The following is an 18,068-nucleotide window of genomic DNA, read 5'->3' as shown; positions in this document are numbered from 1 at the left end:
TAGCAGAAAAAGCGCAGGCCTGAGAGTCAGAAGGACCTGGCTTCTAAATCCGGCCCCACCACTTGTCTGCTGTGTGACCTCGGGCCGGTCACTTCCCTTCTCTGTGCCTCAGTTACCTCATCTGGAAAATGGGGATTAAGACCGTGAGCCCCACGTGGGACGGGGACCGTGTCCAACCTGATTAGCTTGAACCTACCCCAGCGCTTAGTCCAGTGCCCCGCACATAGTAAGCGCTAAACAAATACCTTAAAACAAAGTCCCGATACAAGTAACATGACACATGTGGCTAAGCTGTAGGAGCCTAGGGTAGGTTTACCTTTGAGAAGCTGCTGTGGCTCAGTGGAAAGAGCCTGGACTTTGGAGTCAGAGGTCATGGGTTCACATCCCAGCTCTGCCAACCGTCAGCTGTGTGACTTTGGGCAAGTCACTTCACTTCTCTGGGCCTCAGTTACCTCACCTGGAAAATGGGGATTAAAATTGTAAGCCCCCTGTGGGACAACCCGATCACCTTGTAACCTCCCCAGCGCTTAGAACAGTGCTTTGCACATAGTAAGCGCTTAACAAATACCAACATTATTATTATTGTTATTATTACCACCCTGCAGATGTAGCCCTAAGCCGCCCCTTGTCTCCTTCATTATCCTCCTAATAATAATAATAATATTTGCTCGGTGCTAGTGATGTGCCCGGCACTACAGTGTACGGCTTAGTACACTAAGCGCTAGGGAAGATACCAGGTAATCGGGTTGGACCCGGTCTTTGTCCCACATGGGGCTCGCAGTCTTCATCCCCATTTTACAGGTAAAGTAACCGAGGCACAGAGAAATGAAGTGATTTGCCCAAGATCACACAGCAGACAAGTGGTGGAGCCGGGAGTAGAAACTAGATCCTTCTGAGCCCCAGGCCCGGACTCTTTCCACTAGGCTACGCCGCTTCTTAGGGTCGTAGCTTGCCAAAGACGGATGGTCAGGAATGGCTTCTTAAGTCCTTAACCACGAGGAACATGTATTTCAACGGCTCGATGATAACTCAAACGATAGCCTTCTTGGGGGTGACGATTAAGTCACCCTGTCCTACTTCCTGTACAGAATGACAGCGTGTCAGATGACCTTAGGGAAAAAGCGAATGCCTCTCCAAAGAACATAGGTTTGGATATGATCTTGGATGAGACGAATGGGAAAGCAGACACCTTCTCTAGTTTCAGAATAGTCGAACTATTTTGACGTCAGGAGAAAAAGTTTCCGTGAGCTCGTGCAACAGGTAGCCCAAGCGTGCCCAGCTGGGCCCCGAAGAATCCCAACTTTGCCCCTGGATGCGTTTCCTAATTTCCGCAGTGGCGGCTCCAAACCGGGGCAAGACAACGATCCTAAGGAAGCTCCAGGGTGATAGCATCACATCGTGAGAGTTGTGGGGTGGATGTTATCAGAATGATTAGTATTTTATACTCCTGACTCTTCCTGTTTGCTACCTCATCACGGATGAAAGTGGCATGCGAAGTTAGAAATGCTACCAGCCGTTTTTCCCCCTCCTGACGTACAGGAGGGTCCCCCCTCCCACCCGCCCCCGTCCTATGTTTTGATGCGATGGATTATCTTCCTGTTCCCCCTTTAGTTCTGGAGCGGAGGTATCCCAAAGAGGTCCAAGACCTTTACGAAACAATGAGACGATTCGCAAGGATCGTCGGACCAGTGGAACACGACAAATTCATCGAAAGTCATGCCCGTGGGTAGCCTTTGAGCGCTGAGAAGATGTTTCTCTGCGTGTGGTGTGTGGGTCAACGGGTGAGGTGTCTGTTAGCTGAAGTCGGCTTCAGCAGATAGACGGTTCCATCTTCCAAACTCCCCATGATCGCTGGGCGGTAACGTTTTAGCTACGACCCCTGTGAGGCTGGAAGGGGAGAAGGGGCTCTTCTTGGGACGTACTTGAGACACCGTGTTTTTTTCAAGGGATTGGGGTTGGATGGGTCATGTGAAAAGCATTTCCGCCTGCCACTTCCCATTCTGACTAATTTACCTGCCGTCAGATGTCCAGCCCGGGAAGAGCAAAGTGTCTGTGGCGAGAAATGCCCATGATGGTGTCAAATTGCTGGGCTATAAAGCTGGTGTACCAGCCTGGGAACACAGATTCCGGCTTCTGGGAAGACATCTCGCCTCCAGGATGCTTTGATGAGACCCTGCCTCGTGACTTAAACATTTTGCCGGCCTAAAGTCCGTGGGTCTCTAACCTGAGCCGAAACTGAGCGGGCAGCTCCAAAACAGCTATTCTTACAACCGCCGTGCCGAGTATCCCGTTACCGAACAACCAGCCTCGTCGGTCATGCCCGAGCAGACAGGAGTATTTGGTTTGGGGGAAACAAAGAGTTCTTGTGTTCTCGTATAAAGAAATGCTTAACTGCTGATCGGGCATTGGCACTGGATTATTAAAAAAAAAAATCCTTTTGTGGTCCTGTAGACGCATCAGCCAAGGGGCACCTTAGAGACAAGGCTCAGAGGTGAAAGGCTTTACAACAGCTAAGTGGTGGTGGCTAGCGGGAGAGGGAAGTGTGGTTGTGTTTTAGATCGATTTCCCTGGCTTGTACCCATGGCCGCCCGCAAGATTTATTCCAGTCAATGGCTCTGATCTCCCCTAGCAATGGATTCCCTCCGAACCTGGCCGTGGCAGTTAGGGAGAGATGATAATAAGGGCGATTTCCCAAACAAGATTCCCCGGCCTGTTATTGTGGAAGCAGTTGAGGGGTTTCACCAGCAAAATTACCGCCTACTGAAAGTAGCTTCTTTTTGTGTTCCTTTTTTTCCCACGGGGAAACAGTGGAGTTTGAACTCCGAAGGGAAATCAAGCGACTCCAGGAATACCGAACAGCGGGGATCACCAATTTCTGCAGTAAGTACTCATTCGCTGATACGCGGTTCCATTTTCCGGAAGGCCCGGCGTCACGTGGCTACGGGAAATAGGATGCTGTAGCAAGAATTTTGTTTTCCAGTATTTTACTTGGGCCGAGAGAGCCTTTTCTCACTTCCAGACAAACTTTCATTACCCAAAGGAGCAATCAATGGGATTTACAGAGCACTTACTGTGTGCAGAGCACTGTACTAAGTGTTTAGGGAAATACAATATATTAGAGTTGATAGACCTGATGCCTGCCCACAAGGAGCTTACAGTCTAGAGTTTGTGTTCGAGAATGGACAAAGTCAAAGCCCAAAGAAAGAAAGAGTTTCCGTCTGAAGCCGAGGCAATGCTGCTTGCTGTGAGCCCTTGTTATTTGCAGCTCAGAGCCAACGTTCTTCATTCCCCCAGCTTTTAATCATCATCATCATCAATCGTATTTATTGAGCGCTCACTGTGTGCAGAGCACTGTACTAAGCGCTTGGGAAGTACAAGTTGGCAACATATAGAGACAGTCCCTACCCAACAGTGGGCTCACAGTCTAAAAGGGGTAAAGGGAAGATAGCAGAGGACGGTTTAATGGTTTTAATGGTTTAGGGTCCCCCAGATTCCTTTGACCACACGTAAACAAGGTTCAGAGGGATTAGAAGGGAAAGTCTTGGCCATCGATTCAATGGCCCATTTTTCTCCTCACCTCTTCTGGTTATTGTTCTGGATGGACTCTCCGTTGAAAGCTTTTTCCCTCCGTCCACAGAAAATGCCTATCCCGTGCTTAGTGCCGTGCTCTGCACCTAGTAAGCACACAATAAATACCATTGATTGATTCATTTGGAATCTTTATGTATCAGACCGTCTCTAAACCACCGATTAATGGAAAATAGGTGCGCCAGAGAAACATGGGCGCCAAAGCAATATTGAGAAATTCACGCAATCAATGCCTTCACGCCGTCTCCGTCTCCCCCAGGTGCCAGAACGTATGATCACCTCAAGAAGACCCGAGAGGAAGAGCGCTTGAAACGGACGATGCTGTCTGAGGTCCTCCAGTATATTCAGGACAGCGGTGCCTGTCAACAGTGGCTCCGTCGGCAAGCCGACATGTACGTCTGGGGTTATCGTGCATTTCCCCTAAAGCGGTCTTGAGCCTAGAACTCAAAGCCCAGGGATGCAAACATTGTACGGCAGTCTAACTGAGAGTCACCATAGCATTCCCGAATCCAAAGCCAGATTTACCCGTACCAACTCCAGAACCTTCATTCGGTCTCCGTCATGGAAGCCAAAGGTTTCGGAGCAGTTCGGGTCAAGTTATACCAATCAGTGGTATTTATTGAGCACTTAGTCATCATCATCATCATCAATTGTATTTATTGAGCGCTTACTATGTGCAGAGCACTGTACTAAGTGCTTGGGAAGTACAAATTGGCAACATATAGAGACAGTCCCTACCCAACAGTGGGCTCACAGTCTAAAAGGGGGAGACAGAGAACAAAACCAAACATACTAACAAAATAAAATAAACTTAGTGTGGGCGGAGCACTGTACTAAGTGGTTGGGAGAATACAATAGTATTGTAGACATGGCCTCATGGAGCTTCGGAGTGTTGCTGCTATTTTCCCAGCCTCCAACTCACTTCCTGATTTCGGTATGAGACGATCCTTGTGAAGTGTCTTCAGGGGTGGTCTTAGAAGGTGCCCTGTGGCTAGGAGTAGTGTTAGCATCTATTGAGCTCCTTCTTAGCCCGACAAACTGTGCCAAACACTCGGGAGAGTACTACAGAAGCAAACCTCACGCTTTCCCTGCACTCAGGAAGCTCGCAATCTAATGGCGGAGAAAGATGTACAAAATATTTACTACTGGGAACGGCAGTAGGAAAACAAGGATCAGATAGGGATAGAGGTTTGATAGGGATAATAATAATAATGTATTAAGCGCTTACTAGGTGTCAAGCCCTGTTGCAAGCACTGGGGTAGAGACAGGCTAATCAGGTTGGACCCAGTCTCTATCCCATATGGCGCTGACGGTCTTCATCCCCATTTTACAGATGAGGTAACTGAGGCACAGAGAAGTGAAGTGACTTGCCCTAGAGGTTTGTTTGGGATAATAGTGTATTAAGCGCTTACTAGGTGTCAAGCACTGTTCCAAGCACTGGGGTAGAGACAAGCTAATCAGGTTGGACCCAGTCTCTATCCCATATGGCGCTGACGGTCTTAATCCCCATTTTACAGATGAGGTAACTGAGGCACAGAGAAGTGAAGTGACTTGCCCTAGAGGTTTGTTTGGGATAATAATGTATTAAGCGCTTACTAGGTGTCAAGCAATGTTCCAAGCACTGGGGTAGAGACAAGCTAATCAGGGTGGACCCAGTCTCTATCTCATATGGCACTGACGGTCTTAATCCCTGTTTTACAGATGAGGTAACTGAGGCACAGAGAAGTGAAGTGACTTGCCCTAGAGGTTTGATAGGGATAATAATAATAATGTATTAAGCGCTTACTAGGGGTCAAGCACTGTTCCAGGCACTGGGGTAGTGACAAGCTAATCAGGTTGGACCCAATCTCTATCCCATATGGGGCTGACAGTCTTAAGCCCCATTTTACAGATGAGGTAACTGAGGCACAGAGGAGTGAAGTGACTTGCCCTAGAGGTTTGATAAGGATGATAATAATAATGTATTAAGCGCTTACTAGGTGTCAAGCACTGGGGTAGAGACAAGCTAATCAGGTTGGACCCAGTCTCTATCCCATATGGCGCTGACGGTCTTAATCCCCATTTTACAGATGAGGTAACTGAGGCACAGAGAAGTGAAGTGACTTGCCCGAGGTCACACAGCAGACAAGTAGTGGAGCTGGGATTAGAACCCAGGTCCTTCAGATTCCCAGGCCCGGGAATCTAGCCACTAGGCCCTATGTGCCGTGTCTGAAATATCAGAGTAGAGAACGGAATATACCTATGTACCGGAGGAAGGGTTTAAATAGAGCAAGTGCTAGGGTTGAGACGAGTCGGGGAGTTGGGAATTAATCAGGGAGTTAAGTAGGGTGGAGGTGGGATTTTAAGAGGGTTTTGAAGACAGGGTGGGCTGAGATCTGGCAGGTGGGGCGGGGGAGGATGCTCCAGGCTGGGGGAACGGTTTGTACGACTGAAAAGTGGGGTGCAGTTAGGGGAGCACGGGAAAAGGGTGGAGAGAACTCACCTGTAGGCTTAGGTCAGCATAGGAGACAGTTTAAATGGAGAGGAGAGGAAAGGGTGGTTTCTAGACAGCCACCAAGCCCGTCCATAAAGACGTTTCATTTGAGGTGGTGGAAGGTGTCCAACCCAATGAGCTTGGATCGACCCCGGTGCTTAGAACAGTGCCTGGCACATAGGAAGCGCCTAACGAATACCACAGTCTGCCTCACCTGTAAAATGAAAATTGAGACTGTGAGTCCCACATGGGGCCAGGACTGTGTCCGACTCGATTTGCTCGCTAAGAACAATGCCTGGCTCATAGTAAGCGCTTAACAGATACCATCATTGTTATTCACTAGTAGTATTATCATTAGGTGGACAACCGTCGGGGGCGGGGGTTTGAGGAGTAGAGAGTTGTGCTCCGCGGTAGTTCTGGAAGGTGATATTAGCCACGGTTTGGACCCAAGGGAACTCACCCCATCCAGCACAGAAGTTCATTACGCCTCCAACACAAACTACAGCACAAACTGGGTCTCGTGTCCCGTGCCCTAATAAAGCCGTAAGAGCTCGTACAGATCTCTTTCCGTCCAAATATTTGTTGGGTCCCTGTGGCCAGGCTACAGGATTGGCCCTTCTGTTTCATTCATTCATTCAATCGTATTTATTGAGCGCTTACTGTGTGCAGAGCACTGGACTAAGCACTTGGGAAGTCCACGTTGGCAACGTATCGAGACGGTCCCTACCCAACAGTGGGCTCCCAGTCTAGAAGGGGGAGACAGAGAACAAAACAAAGCATATTAACAAAATAAAATAAATAGAATAAATATGTACAAGTAAAATAAATAAATAATTAAGACTTCCTGGAGGAGGAATTAAGGCCTCCTCCAGGAGGCCTTCCCAGACTGAGCCCCTTCCTTCCTCTCCCCCTCGTCCCCCTCTCCATCCCCCCATCTTACCTCCTTCCCTTCCCCACAGCACCTGTATATATGTATATATGGTTGTACATATTCATTACTCTATTTACTTATTTATTTATTTATTTTACTTGTACATTTCTTTCCTATTTATTTTATTTTGTTGGTATGTTTGGTTCTGTTCTCTGTCTCCCCCTTTTAGACTGTGAGCCCACTGTTGGGTAGGGACTGTCTCTATGTGTTGCCAATTTGTACTTCCCAAGCGCTTAGTACAGTGCTCTGCACATAGTAAGCGCTCAATGAATACGATTGATTGATTGATTGATTGACTTCTGTGGGGTAAGGACTGTGTCCAACCCGATTACCTTTTATCTACCCCAGCGCTTAGAACAGTGCCTGGTGCATAGTAAGCGCTTTATAAATACCATAGTTATAACTCTTATTAGACGGTCCCTACCCAACAGTGGGCTCCCAGTCTAGAAGGGGGAGACAGAGAACAAAAGCAAGCATATTAACAAAATAAAATAAATAGAATAAATATGTACAAGTAAAATAAATAATTAAGACTTCTGTGGGGTAGGACTGTGTCCAACCCGATTACCTTGTATCCACCCCAGCGCTTAGCACAGTGCCTGGTGCATAGTAAGCGCTTTATAAGTACCATAGTTATTACTCTTATTATTATTATTTTAGACTGTCTCTATATGTTGCCAACTTGTACTTCCCAAGCGCTTAGTACAGTGCTCTGCACACAGTAAGCGCTCAATAAATACGATTGATTGATGATTATTATTATTATTATCAACATGATTTTACAATCCACTTCTTCCCTTGCAGCGATTCAGGTTTGAGTTCTTCAATGCCAGTGGCTTCAAATTCAGGTAATTATTTCCCAGGTTAAAACCGCGCTTGCTGACGGATTAAAAGTATCCCGGGTATGAGCGGGGCAGTCTCGGCGGGCGGGAAGAGGGAGATTGACGATGATGAAGATGGTGTTTTGTTGAGCGCTTACTATGTGCAAAGCACTGTCCTAAGCGCTGGGGAGGTTACAAGGTTGTCCCACGGGGGACTCGCAGTTTTAACCCCCAGTTTCCAGAAGAGGGAACTGAGGCCCAGAGAAGTGAAGCGACTTGCTCAGAGGCACCCAGCTGGCAGTTGGCGGAGCCGGGATTCGAACCCAGGACCTCTGGACTCCAAAGCCCGGGCTCTTTCCACTGCTTCTCAGATTGGCCTTTCTTTCTGGGGGCACGGCCAGAGTCTGACGGATTAGCCGTGGGCACCCTCCGTTCTTGTGGCCGGGCAGGGAGATAATAATAATAATAATAATAATAATGGCATTTATTAAGCGCTTACTATGTGCAAAGCACTGTTCTAAGCGCTGGGGAGGTTACAAGTCTATTCCCAAAAGGACTGTGAAATAACTAGGCGTTAGCACCTCCCTGTAGACTAAAAAGACAGATAAGTTAGTTTTCCTTTGATTAGGAGCTACAATAACACATTCATCTAACGGTTACAGAATCAAAACATAATAATAATAATGATGGCATTTATTAAGCGCTTACTATCTATCCTATTTATTTTATTTTGTTAGTATGTTTGGTTTTGTTCTCTGTCTCCCCCTTTTAGACTGTGAGCCTACTGTTGGGTAGGGACTGTCTCTATGGGTTGCCAATTTGTACTTCCCAAGCGCTTAGTACAGTGCTCTGCACATAGTAAGCGCTCAATAAATACGATTGATGATGATGATGATGATGATTAAGCGCTTACTATGTGCCAAGCCCTGTTCTAAGCGCTGGGAGGTTACAAGTCTTTTCCCAAAAGGACTGTGAAATAACTAGGCGTTAGCACCTCCCTGTAGAGTAAAAAGACAGATAAGTTAGTTTTCCTTTGATTAGGAGCTACAATAACACATTCATCTAACGGTTACAGAGTCAAAACACAATAATAATAATGATGGCATTTATTAAGCGCTTACTATGTGCCAAGCCCTGTTCTAAGCGCTGGGGAGGTTACAAGTCTTTTCCCAAAAGGACTGCGAAATAACTAGGCCTTAGCACCTCCCTGTAGACTAAAAAGACAGATAAATTAGTTTTCCTTTGATTAGGAGTTACAATAACAGATTCATCTAACGGTTACAGAATCAAACCATAATAATAATAATGATGGCATTTATTAAGCGCTTACTATGTGCCAAGCCCTGTTCTAAGCGCTGGGGAGGTTACAAGTCTTTTCCCAAAAGGACTGCGAAATAACTAGGCCTTAGCACCTCCCTGTAGACTAAAAAGACAGATAAATTAGTTTTCCTTTGATTAGGAGTTACAATAACAGATTCATCTAACGGTTACAGAATCAAACCATAATAATAATAATGATGGCGTTTATTAAGCGCTTACTATGTGCCAAGCCCTGTTCTAAGCGCTGGGGAGGTTACAAGTCTTTTCCCAAAAGGACTGCGAAATAACTAGGCCTTAGCACCTCCCTGTAGACTAAAAAGACAGATAAATTAGTTTTCCTTTGATTAGGAGTTACAATAACAGATTCATCTAACGGTTACAGAATCAAACCATAATAATAATAATGATGGCGTTTATTAAGCGCTTACTATGTGCCAAGCCCTGTTCTAAGCGCTGGGGAGGTTACAAGTCTTTTCCCAAAAGGACTGTGAAATAACTAGGCGTTAGCACCTCCCTGTAGAGTAAAAAGACAGATAAGTTAGTTTTCCTTTGATTAGGAGCTACAATAACACATTCATCTAGCGGTTACAGAATCAAAACACAATAATAATAATGATGGCGTTTATTAAGCGCTTACTATGTGCCAAGCCCTGTTCTAAGCACTGGGGAGGTTACAAGTCTTTTCCCAAAAGGACTGTGAAATAACTTGGCGTTAGCACCTCCCTGTAGACTAAAAAGACAGATAAGTTTTCCTTTGATTAGGAGCTACAATAACACATTCATCTAACGGTTACAGAATCAAACCATAATAATAATAATGATGGCATTTATTAAGCGCTTACTATGTGCCAAGCCCTGTTCTAGGCGCTGGGGAGGTTACAAGTCTTTTCCCAAAAGGACTGTGAAATAACTAAGCATTAGCACCTCCCTGTAGACTAAAAAGACAGATAAATTAGTTTTCCTTTGATTTGGAGTTACAATAACAGATTCATCTAACGGTTATAGAATCAAACCATAATAATAATAATGATGGCGTTTATTAAGCGCTTACTATGTGCCAAGCCCTGTTCTAAGCGCTGGGGAGGTTACAAGTCTTTTCCCAAAAGGACTGTGAAATAATTAGGCGTTAGCACCTCCCTGTAGACTAAAAAGACAGATAAGGTAGTTTTCCTTTGATTAGGAGCTACAATAACACATTCATCTAACGGTTACAGAATCAAAACACAATAATAATAATGATGGCATTTATTAAGCGCTTACTATGTGCCAAGCACTGTTCTAAGCGCTGGGGAGGGGTTCAAGTCTTTTCCCAAAAGGACTGTGAAATAACTAGGCGTTAGCACCTCCCTGTAGACTAAAAAGACAGATAAGTTAGTTTTCCTTTGATTAGGAGCTACAATAACACATTCATCTAGCGGTTACAGAATCAAAACACAATAATAATAATGATGGCATTTATTAAGCGCTTACTATGTGCTAAGCCCTGTTCTAAGCGCTGGGGAGGTTACAAGTCTTTTCCCAAAAGGACTGTGAAATAACTAGTCCTTAGCACCTCCCTGTAGACTAAAAAGACAGATAAATTAGTTTTCCTTTGATTAGGAGTTACCATAACAGATTCATCTAACAGTTACAGAATCAAACCATAATAATAATAATGATGGCATTTATTAAGCGCTTACTATGTGCCAAGCCCTGTTCTAAGCGCTGGGGAGGTTACAAGTCTTTTCCCAAAAGGACTGTGAAATAACTAGGCGTTAGCACCTCCCTGTAGACTAAAAAGACAGATAAGTTAGTTTTCCTTTGATTAGGAGCTACAATAACAAATTCCTCTAACGGTTACAGAATCAAAACATAATAATGATGGCATTTATTAAGCGCTTACTATGTGCCAAGCCCTGTTCTAAGCGCTGGGGAGGTTACAAGTGTTTTCCCAAAAGGACTGTGAAATAACTAGGCCTTAGCACCTCCCCGTAGACTAAAAAGACAGATAGAGTACAGAGGTAACGGCTCAAGACTATGAAAACCGAAGGCCGCTGTCCGAACGCCTTGCTGATGTTTGGAGGATTCATCGGCTCTTTACGCACAAGTTACTTGCTGAGGGCGACAGTTTTGCCTCTGCATTTTGTCTAGTTGGAGGTACTTTTATTGAGTAGCCAAGTGACCTTCTGGTTTAACTGCCCTGGAATTCAGGGTTATCATGACCCGCAGCGGCCGTTAAACAGGCAGCTTTTGTGCATTTAAGTAAATGAAATTAAAAAAAAAAAGCCAGTTCTTCTGGAACACATGATAATAATAATAATGATGGCATTCAGGGTTATCGTGACTCGCTGCGGCCGTTAAACAGGCAGCTTTTATGCATTTAAGTAAATGAAATTTTAAAAAAGTCAATTCTTATGTACAATTAAAATAAATAAATAGAGTAATAAGTACGTACAAACATATATACATATATACAGGTGCTGTGGGGAAGGGAAGGAGGTAAGGTGCGGGGATGGAGAGGGGGACAAATGTTCTGTTCATCCACCTTAGCAATGCAGCTGAAACATTGCGTTATGCTCAGCCTCTGAGGTAATTGTAATAACTACAGTCCGGGCCTAAGAGTCAAAACGTTGTGGGTTCTAATCCCGACTCTGCCACTATAATAATAATAATAAATAATAATAATAAATAATAATAATAATGGCATTTATTAAGCGCTTACTACGTGCAAAGCACTGTTCTAAGCACTGGGGGGGATACAAGGTGTATCCCACTGTCACTAGTCTGTTGTGTGACCTTGGGCAAATCACTTCAGGTCTCTGGGCCTCAATGACCTCACCTGTGGAATGGGGATTAAGACCGTGAGCCCCATGCAGGACAAGGAATGTGTCCGGCCCAATTGGCTCGTGTCTTCACCAGCGCTTAGTTCAGCGCGTGGCACATAGGAAGCGCTTAACAAATACCTCAATTATTATTACTCTCTGGGCCTCAGTGACCTCACCTGTAGAATGGGGATTAAGACCGTGAGCCCCATGCGGGACAAGGAATGTGTCCGGCCCAATTGGCTCATATCGTCACCAGCGCTTAGTTCAGCGCGTGGCACATAGGAAGCGCTTAACAAATACCTCAATTATTATTACTCTCTGGGCCTCAATGACCTCACCTGTAGAATGGGGATTAAGACCGTGAGCCCCATGCAGGACAAGGAATGTGTCTGGCCCAATTGGCTCGTATCTTCACCAGCGCTTAGTTCAGCGCGTGGCACATAGGAAGCGCTTAACAAATACCTCAATTATTATTACTCTCTGGGCCTCAATGACCTCACCTGTAGAATGGGGATTAAGACCGTGAGCCCCATGCAGGACGAGGATTGTGTCCGGCCCAATTGGCTCGTATCTTCACCAGCGCTTAGTTCAGCGCGTGGCACATAGTAAGCGCTTAAATACCTCAATTATCATTACTCTCTGGGCCTCAGTTACCTCATCTGAAGCAGCGTGGCTCAGTGGGAAAGAGCACGGGCTTTGGAGTCAGAGGTCATGGGTTCAAATCCCGGCTCCGCCAGTTAGCTGTGTGACTTTGGGCAAGTCACTTAACTTCTCTGGGCCTCAGTTCCCTCATCTGTAAAATGGGGGTGAAGACTGTGAGCCCCCCCCCGTGGGACAACCTGATCATCTTGTAACCTCTCCAGCACTTAGAACAGTGCTGTGCACATAGTAAGCGCTTAATAAATGCCATTATTATTATTATTATCTGTAAAATGGGGATTGAGACTAGGAGCTCCACACAGAACAGGGACTGTGTCCAGCCCGATGCGCTGGTATCCACCCCAGCGCTTAGTACAGTGCCCGGCACACAGTAAGCGCTTAACAAATACCTCAGTTATTATTATTAGGTAATCACCATCTCCCTCACTTGTACTTTTTCTGTGACCGCAGGCAGACGGAGCGCACCCCCCCTGAACCTCACGGGCCTTCCTGGCACAGAGAAGCTCAACGAGAAGGAAAAAGAGGTAACGGAAAAAGAGGGGAAGGGAACAAAAACAAAAAAATGGAGATAACAACGGGGTGATCCTTAGGGATCAGAGACAGCTAACTCATTTCCACTCACACAGCATTTGAGAGCAACGCAGTGTGAACATCGCCAGAGGTTGCCGAGCGGCAGCGTCTTTCAGTGGGCGGGCAAAGAGCGATAAGAAAACAACCTACTCCTAATCTTACGGCCCTGGGCACGGAAAACGAAATCTTTAATACTATCTCTTCGGGGGATAAATATGCTCCTCTGCCCAAATCAGTCAATTGTATTTATCGCGGGCTTACTGTGCGCGGAGCGCTGTACCAAGCGCTTGGGAGAATACACTATATTTTTATAAAATATATCGTATATTTTATTACATAAAAGTGCTCCTGGGACTCTTCCTGCTGCAGCGAAAGGGAGGGATTTAGTAAAGTCAATCAATCATATTTATTGAGCGCTTACTGTGTGCAGAGCACTGTACTAAGCGCTTGGGAAGTCCAAGTTGGCAGCATATAGAGACAGTCCCTACCCAACAGTGGGCTCACAGTCTAAAAAAGAGAAGCAGTGTGGCCTAGCGAAAAGAGCCCGGGCCTGGAGTCCGGGAATCTGGGTTCTAATCCCGACTCCATCACTTGCCCACTGTGGGACTGGGGGCAAGTCACTGCTCTGCGCCTCAGTTTCTTCCTCTGTAAAATGAGGATTAACTACTCATTCGCCAGCCTGCTTAGACTGTGAGCCCCTTTGGGGGAAGGGACTGCGTCCAACCCGCTTGCCCTGTGTCTGCCCTAGCCTTTAGAACAGGGCTTGACACAGCTCTTAACAAATACTCCAATTATTATTATTATGGCTCGAGCCTCCCCCTGGGGAATTATCTCTTCAGAGCCTGAGAATGTGCGTCATTTGCCAGATCAGACTGTGGTAGGGGGGCAGCCGTTGGAACCTCTTTTTTGGTGAGAGAGAAGAAAGACAAAGGACTGCCAACTTGCACTTCCCAAGTAAGCGCTCAATAAATACGATTGATTGATTGACTGGTCTGGCCCTTGCTAGGAGAAGCCTTTTAGGAGGAGGTGAAGGAATTAGAAGGCACGTGCGGGATTTTAAGACGCATCCCTCCGCGGCAGAAGCGCTGACTTCAGGTCAAGGACAGGGTCCTTGGGGTTGAGGCCGCCTCTTTGATCCACTGCGACCACAGGCTCCTCTTCCAAACTGTTACATTATAAGCCCATCCGACTCCCTATCCTAAGTAGAAGGATACTACTACTTAGTAGTAGTAGTAGTAGTAGTAGTAGTAGTTGTAGTAGTAGTAGTAGTCCCCCTCTCCATCCCCCCATCTTACCTCCTTCCCTTCCCCACAGCACCTGTATATATGTATATATGGTTGTACATATTTATTACTCTATTTATTTATTTATTTATTTATTTTACTTGTACATTTCTATCCTATTTATTTTATTTTGTTGGTATGTTTGGTTCTGTTCTCTGTCTCCCCCTTTTAGACTGTGAGCCCACTGTTGGGTAGGGACTGTCTCTATGTGTTGCCAATTTGTACTTCCCAAGCGCTTAGTACAGTGCTCTGCACATAGTAAGCGCTCAATAAATACGATTGATTGATTGATTGATAGTAGTAGAACCATGAAGCAGGAAGCAGCGTGGTCTAGTGGAAAGAACACGGACCCCGGAATCCCGGCTCTGCCACTTTCATTCATCCCTTCAGTCGTATTTATTGAGCGCTTTTACTGTGTGCAGAGCACTGGACGAAGCGCTTGGGAAGTACAAGTCGGCAACATACAGAGACGGTCCCTCCCCAACCGCGGGCTCACAGTCTAGAAGTGGGGGGACGCACAACAAAACAAAACACATTAACAAAATCAAATAAATAGAATAGGTACAAGTCAAATAAACAAATGTACAAACTGCACACCATTAGACTGTGAGCCCACTGTTGGCCACTGTTGGGTGGGGACTGTCTCTATATGTTGCCAACTTGGACTTCCCAAGCGCTTAGGACAGTGCTCTGCACACAGTAAGCGCTCCATAAATACGATTGATTGATTAACAAAATGAATGGAATAGTAAATATGTACAAGTAAAACGGAGTAATAAATCTGTACAAATATATATACAAGTGCTGTGGGGAGGGGAAGGCTTGTATCTCCCCCAGCGCTGGGAACAGTGCCGGGCACATAGATACCATTAATAAATAAATACCATTAATTAATTAATTAATAATTAATTAATTAATACCATTATTGTGATTATAATAATGTTGGCATTTGTTAAGCGCTTACCATGTGCCAAGCACTGTTCCAAGCCCCTCGGCGGGGTGGGGGGCGGGGGATACAAGGTGATCGGGTCATTCCACGGGGGGCTCCCAGTCCTCATCCCCATTTTACAGAGGAGGGAAGTGAGGCCCAGAGAAGTGAAGTGACTCGCCCAAAGTCCCACAGCTGACAAGTGGCAGGGGCGGGATTAGAACCCACGACCTCTCAGTCCCAAGTCCGGGCTCTTTCGGCTAATCCAGGCTGCTGATTATGGCTGGGAAGGCCCCAGCTGAGGGGCCCCTGAGGTTCTGTGTGACGAGAGCCACTTGCTTGCTGTGGGACCTTGGGCAACTCCCTTAACTTCTCTGCGCCTCAGTTTCCTCAGCTGTAAAATGGAGATTAAATCCTACTCCCTACCTAGACTGTGAGCCCCACGTGGAACTGTGTCCAAACAGGTAAACTTATATTTACCTCAGCGCTTCGAACGGCGCTTGATACTCGGTAAGCACTGAACAGATACCATTAAAAAAAATATGACGCGTTCCACTGCGAGTGATTACGTACTCTACTCTGCTGCTTCGGCTTGCCGCGGCAGCTGCCGGAGAAATCCGATTTTTAAGTGCCGCTGTCCCTCCCCAAGTGGAGTTTTTCCTCCGAGGGAGCCACCGAGCTCTCAGGGAACAAACGTTTTTGTCCAGCGGCAGAGGCCGAGACCGGAAACCAGGGCTCACGTGCTGAGGATTCTCCCGTCTTCGGGAATTGCTCTCTCTAATGGAATGTGGTCGGGTGACCTCCTATGAATACCTGTGGACTGAAGTCACACGTTTCTTTGTCTCCCTTTTGGTGTCGGGTACAATTACGAATGACGGATGATTAACGTCGGTTCAATTTGCCGTGTCTTCCAGCTCTGTCAGATGGTTCGGTTGGTCCCCGGAGCCTACTTAGAATACAAATCCGCCCTAATGAACGAGTGTAACAAGCAAGGAGGCTTGAGGCTGGCACAGGCAAGAGCGCTGATCAAAATAGATGTGAACAAAACCCGAAAGATCTATGACTTCCTTATCCGGGAAGGCTACATCACCAAAGCCTGAGTCTTTGGAGCCCAGGCGGGAAAGACGGGAGACGGGAGCCTCGAATGGTGTCGACCGGAGGGGTCCGACGAGCTCTGGTTTTAACCTTGTTTTTTCACCAAGTCCAAGTAACGTGTACTTTACTGTGCCGTCTAAACCCGTTGTCGGTATCGGGCCGCAAAGAGTCGTGCGTGCCTGGTGAGCTAGTTGTAAATGGGAACGGGCACGCGTTCGCAACCCTTCCTTGCACCTAAGACGAGACTCACGGTATCTCGCATCGGTGTCGGTAGAAATAGAACAGCATCATTATCCCTGGCCACCCAGCTCTGCTGCCAGGTAAGAGAAAGGCGGGTTTCCTCAGCACCTTCGCCGCAGGAAGATGGTGGACGCTTCAAGAAAGAAGAGAGAAACCACTGCGGATCGTGAGAGAACCCTGCCTTTTCAAGTTTTTTTTTTGGAGCGAATAACCTGTAACTGCTTATTTTGCCAGGGAAGGAGGAAGAGAAAACCCTGTGTTCCTGAAAACGTTAGGTCAAACCGTGTGGTCCGCTCCGCTGCCCTTTTCTTGTCCTGAGGTCGGGTGGTGAATTTGTGAAGGCGGTGGCGGGGGGGCTGGCGTTATCAGCTGTCTGCTATTTTTAGAATTAATGGATTAAAATTTTTCTACTAAACTTGTCCGAGTGTCAAACTGAAGTGCTGTTAACGAGGCGAAGTCTCTCGACCCCCTGCTTCCGCTGGACGGGTATTTTATTCCTAAGGAATGAGGCCCCCAGAGTACCGCTTGAAACCACTTGAGTTTGGGACTTGAGTGCCAGCCCTCCGTGTGTGTGACCTTGGACAAGTCACTTGACTTCTCTGCGCCTCAGTTTCCTCAACTGTAAAATGGAGATTAAATCCTACCCCCTCCTTCCTAGACTGTGAGCCCCATGTGGGATTAGGGCCTGGGTCCAAACAGATAACCAGCTTGTACTTCCCATCATCATCAATCGTATTTATTGAGCGCTTACTGTGTGCACAGCACTGTACTAAGCGCTTGTACTAAGCACTGTACAGCGCTGTGCACACAGTAAGCGCTAAATAAATACGATTGATTGATTGATAAGCTTAGAACAGTGCTTGATACACTTAACAAATACCATTAAAAAAAATTATATGCGTTCCACTTGCTGTGTGACCTCGGGCAAGTCACTTCACTTCTCTGCGCCTCAGTTTCCTCAACTGTCAAACGGAGATTAAATCCTATACCCTCCTACCTCGACTGTGAACGGTTCAACAGTAGAAGCAGCGTGGCTCAGTGGAAAGAGCCCGGGCTATGGAGTCAGAGGTCAATGGGTTCGAATCCTGACTCCGCCACGTCTGCTGTGTGACCTCGGGCAAGTCACTTAACTTCTCTGAGCCTCAGCTCCCTCATCCGTAAAATGGGGTTTAAGACTGTGAGCCCCCCGTGGGACAACTTGATCACCTTGTATTCCCCCCAGCGCTTAGAACAGTGCTGTGCACATAGTAAGCGCTTAACAAATGCCATCATCATTATTATTATTGTTATTCAAGAAAATTTGCTGGGACTCATGATAAAGTGGAATGGAGAGAAGACAATTAGATCTCATTTAA

At 46.3% G+C, this 18,068-nt stretch overlaps 1 protein-coding gene across 1 annotated transcript in view; it reads left to right on the top strand.

Annotated features, from left to right (window-relative positions):
- Positions 1 to 17,124, top strand: part of TADA2A (transcriptional adaptor 2A) — a 67,671-nt gene extending 50,547 nt beyond the window's left edge. The window contains exons 10-15 of the mRNA XM_038759218.1: positions 1,612 to 1,722; positions 2,809 to 2,880; positions 3,848 to 3,980; positions 7,797 to 7,840; positions 13,048 to 13,121; positions 16,293 to 17,124. Of these exons, the coding sequence (XP_038615146.1) occupies positions 1,612 to 1,722; positions 2,809 to 2,880; positions 3,848 to 3,980; positions 7,797 to 7,840; positions 13,048 to 13,121; positions 16,293 to 16,478 (620 nt within the window). The 3' untranslated portion in view covers positions 16,479 to 17,124. The remainder of the gene's footprint in view (positions 1 to 1,611; positions 1,723 to 2,808; positions 2,881 to 3,847; positions 3,981 to 7,796; positions 7,841 to 13,047; positions 13,122 to 16,292) is intronic.
- Positions 17,125 to 18,068: the final 944 nt, after the last annotated feature.

The sequence above is a fragment of the Tachyglossus aculeatus genome, chromosome 17 (genome assembly GCF_015852505.1).
Source record: "Tachyglossus aculeatus isolate mTacAcu1 chromosome 17, mTacAcu1.pri, whole genome shotgun sequence".
In the NCBI taxonomy this organism is placed as follows: domain Eukaryota; kingdom Metazoa; phylum Chordata; class Mammalia; order Monotremata; family Tachyglossidae; genus Tachyglossus; species Tachyglossus aculeatus.
This window is presented reverse-complemented; position numbering and strand designations above follow the sequence as displayed.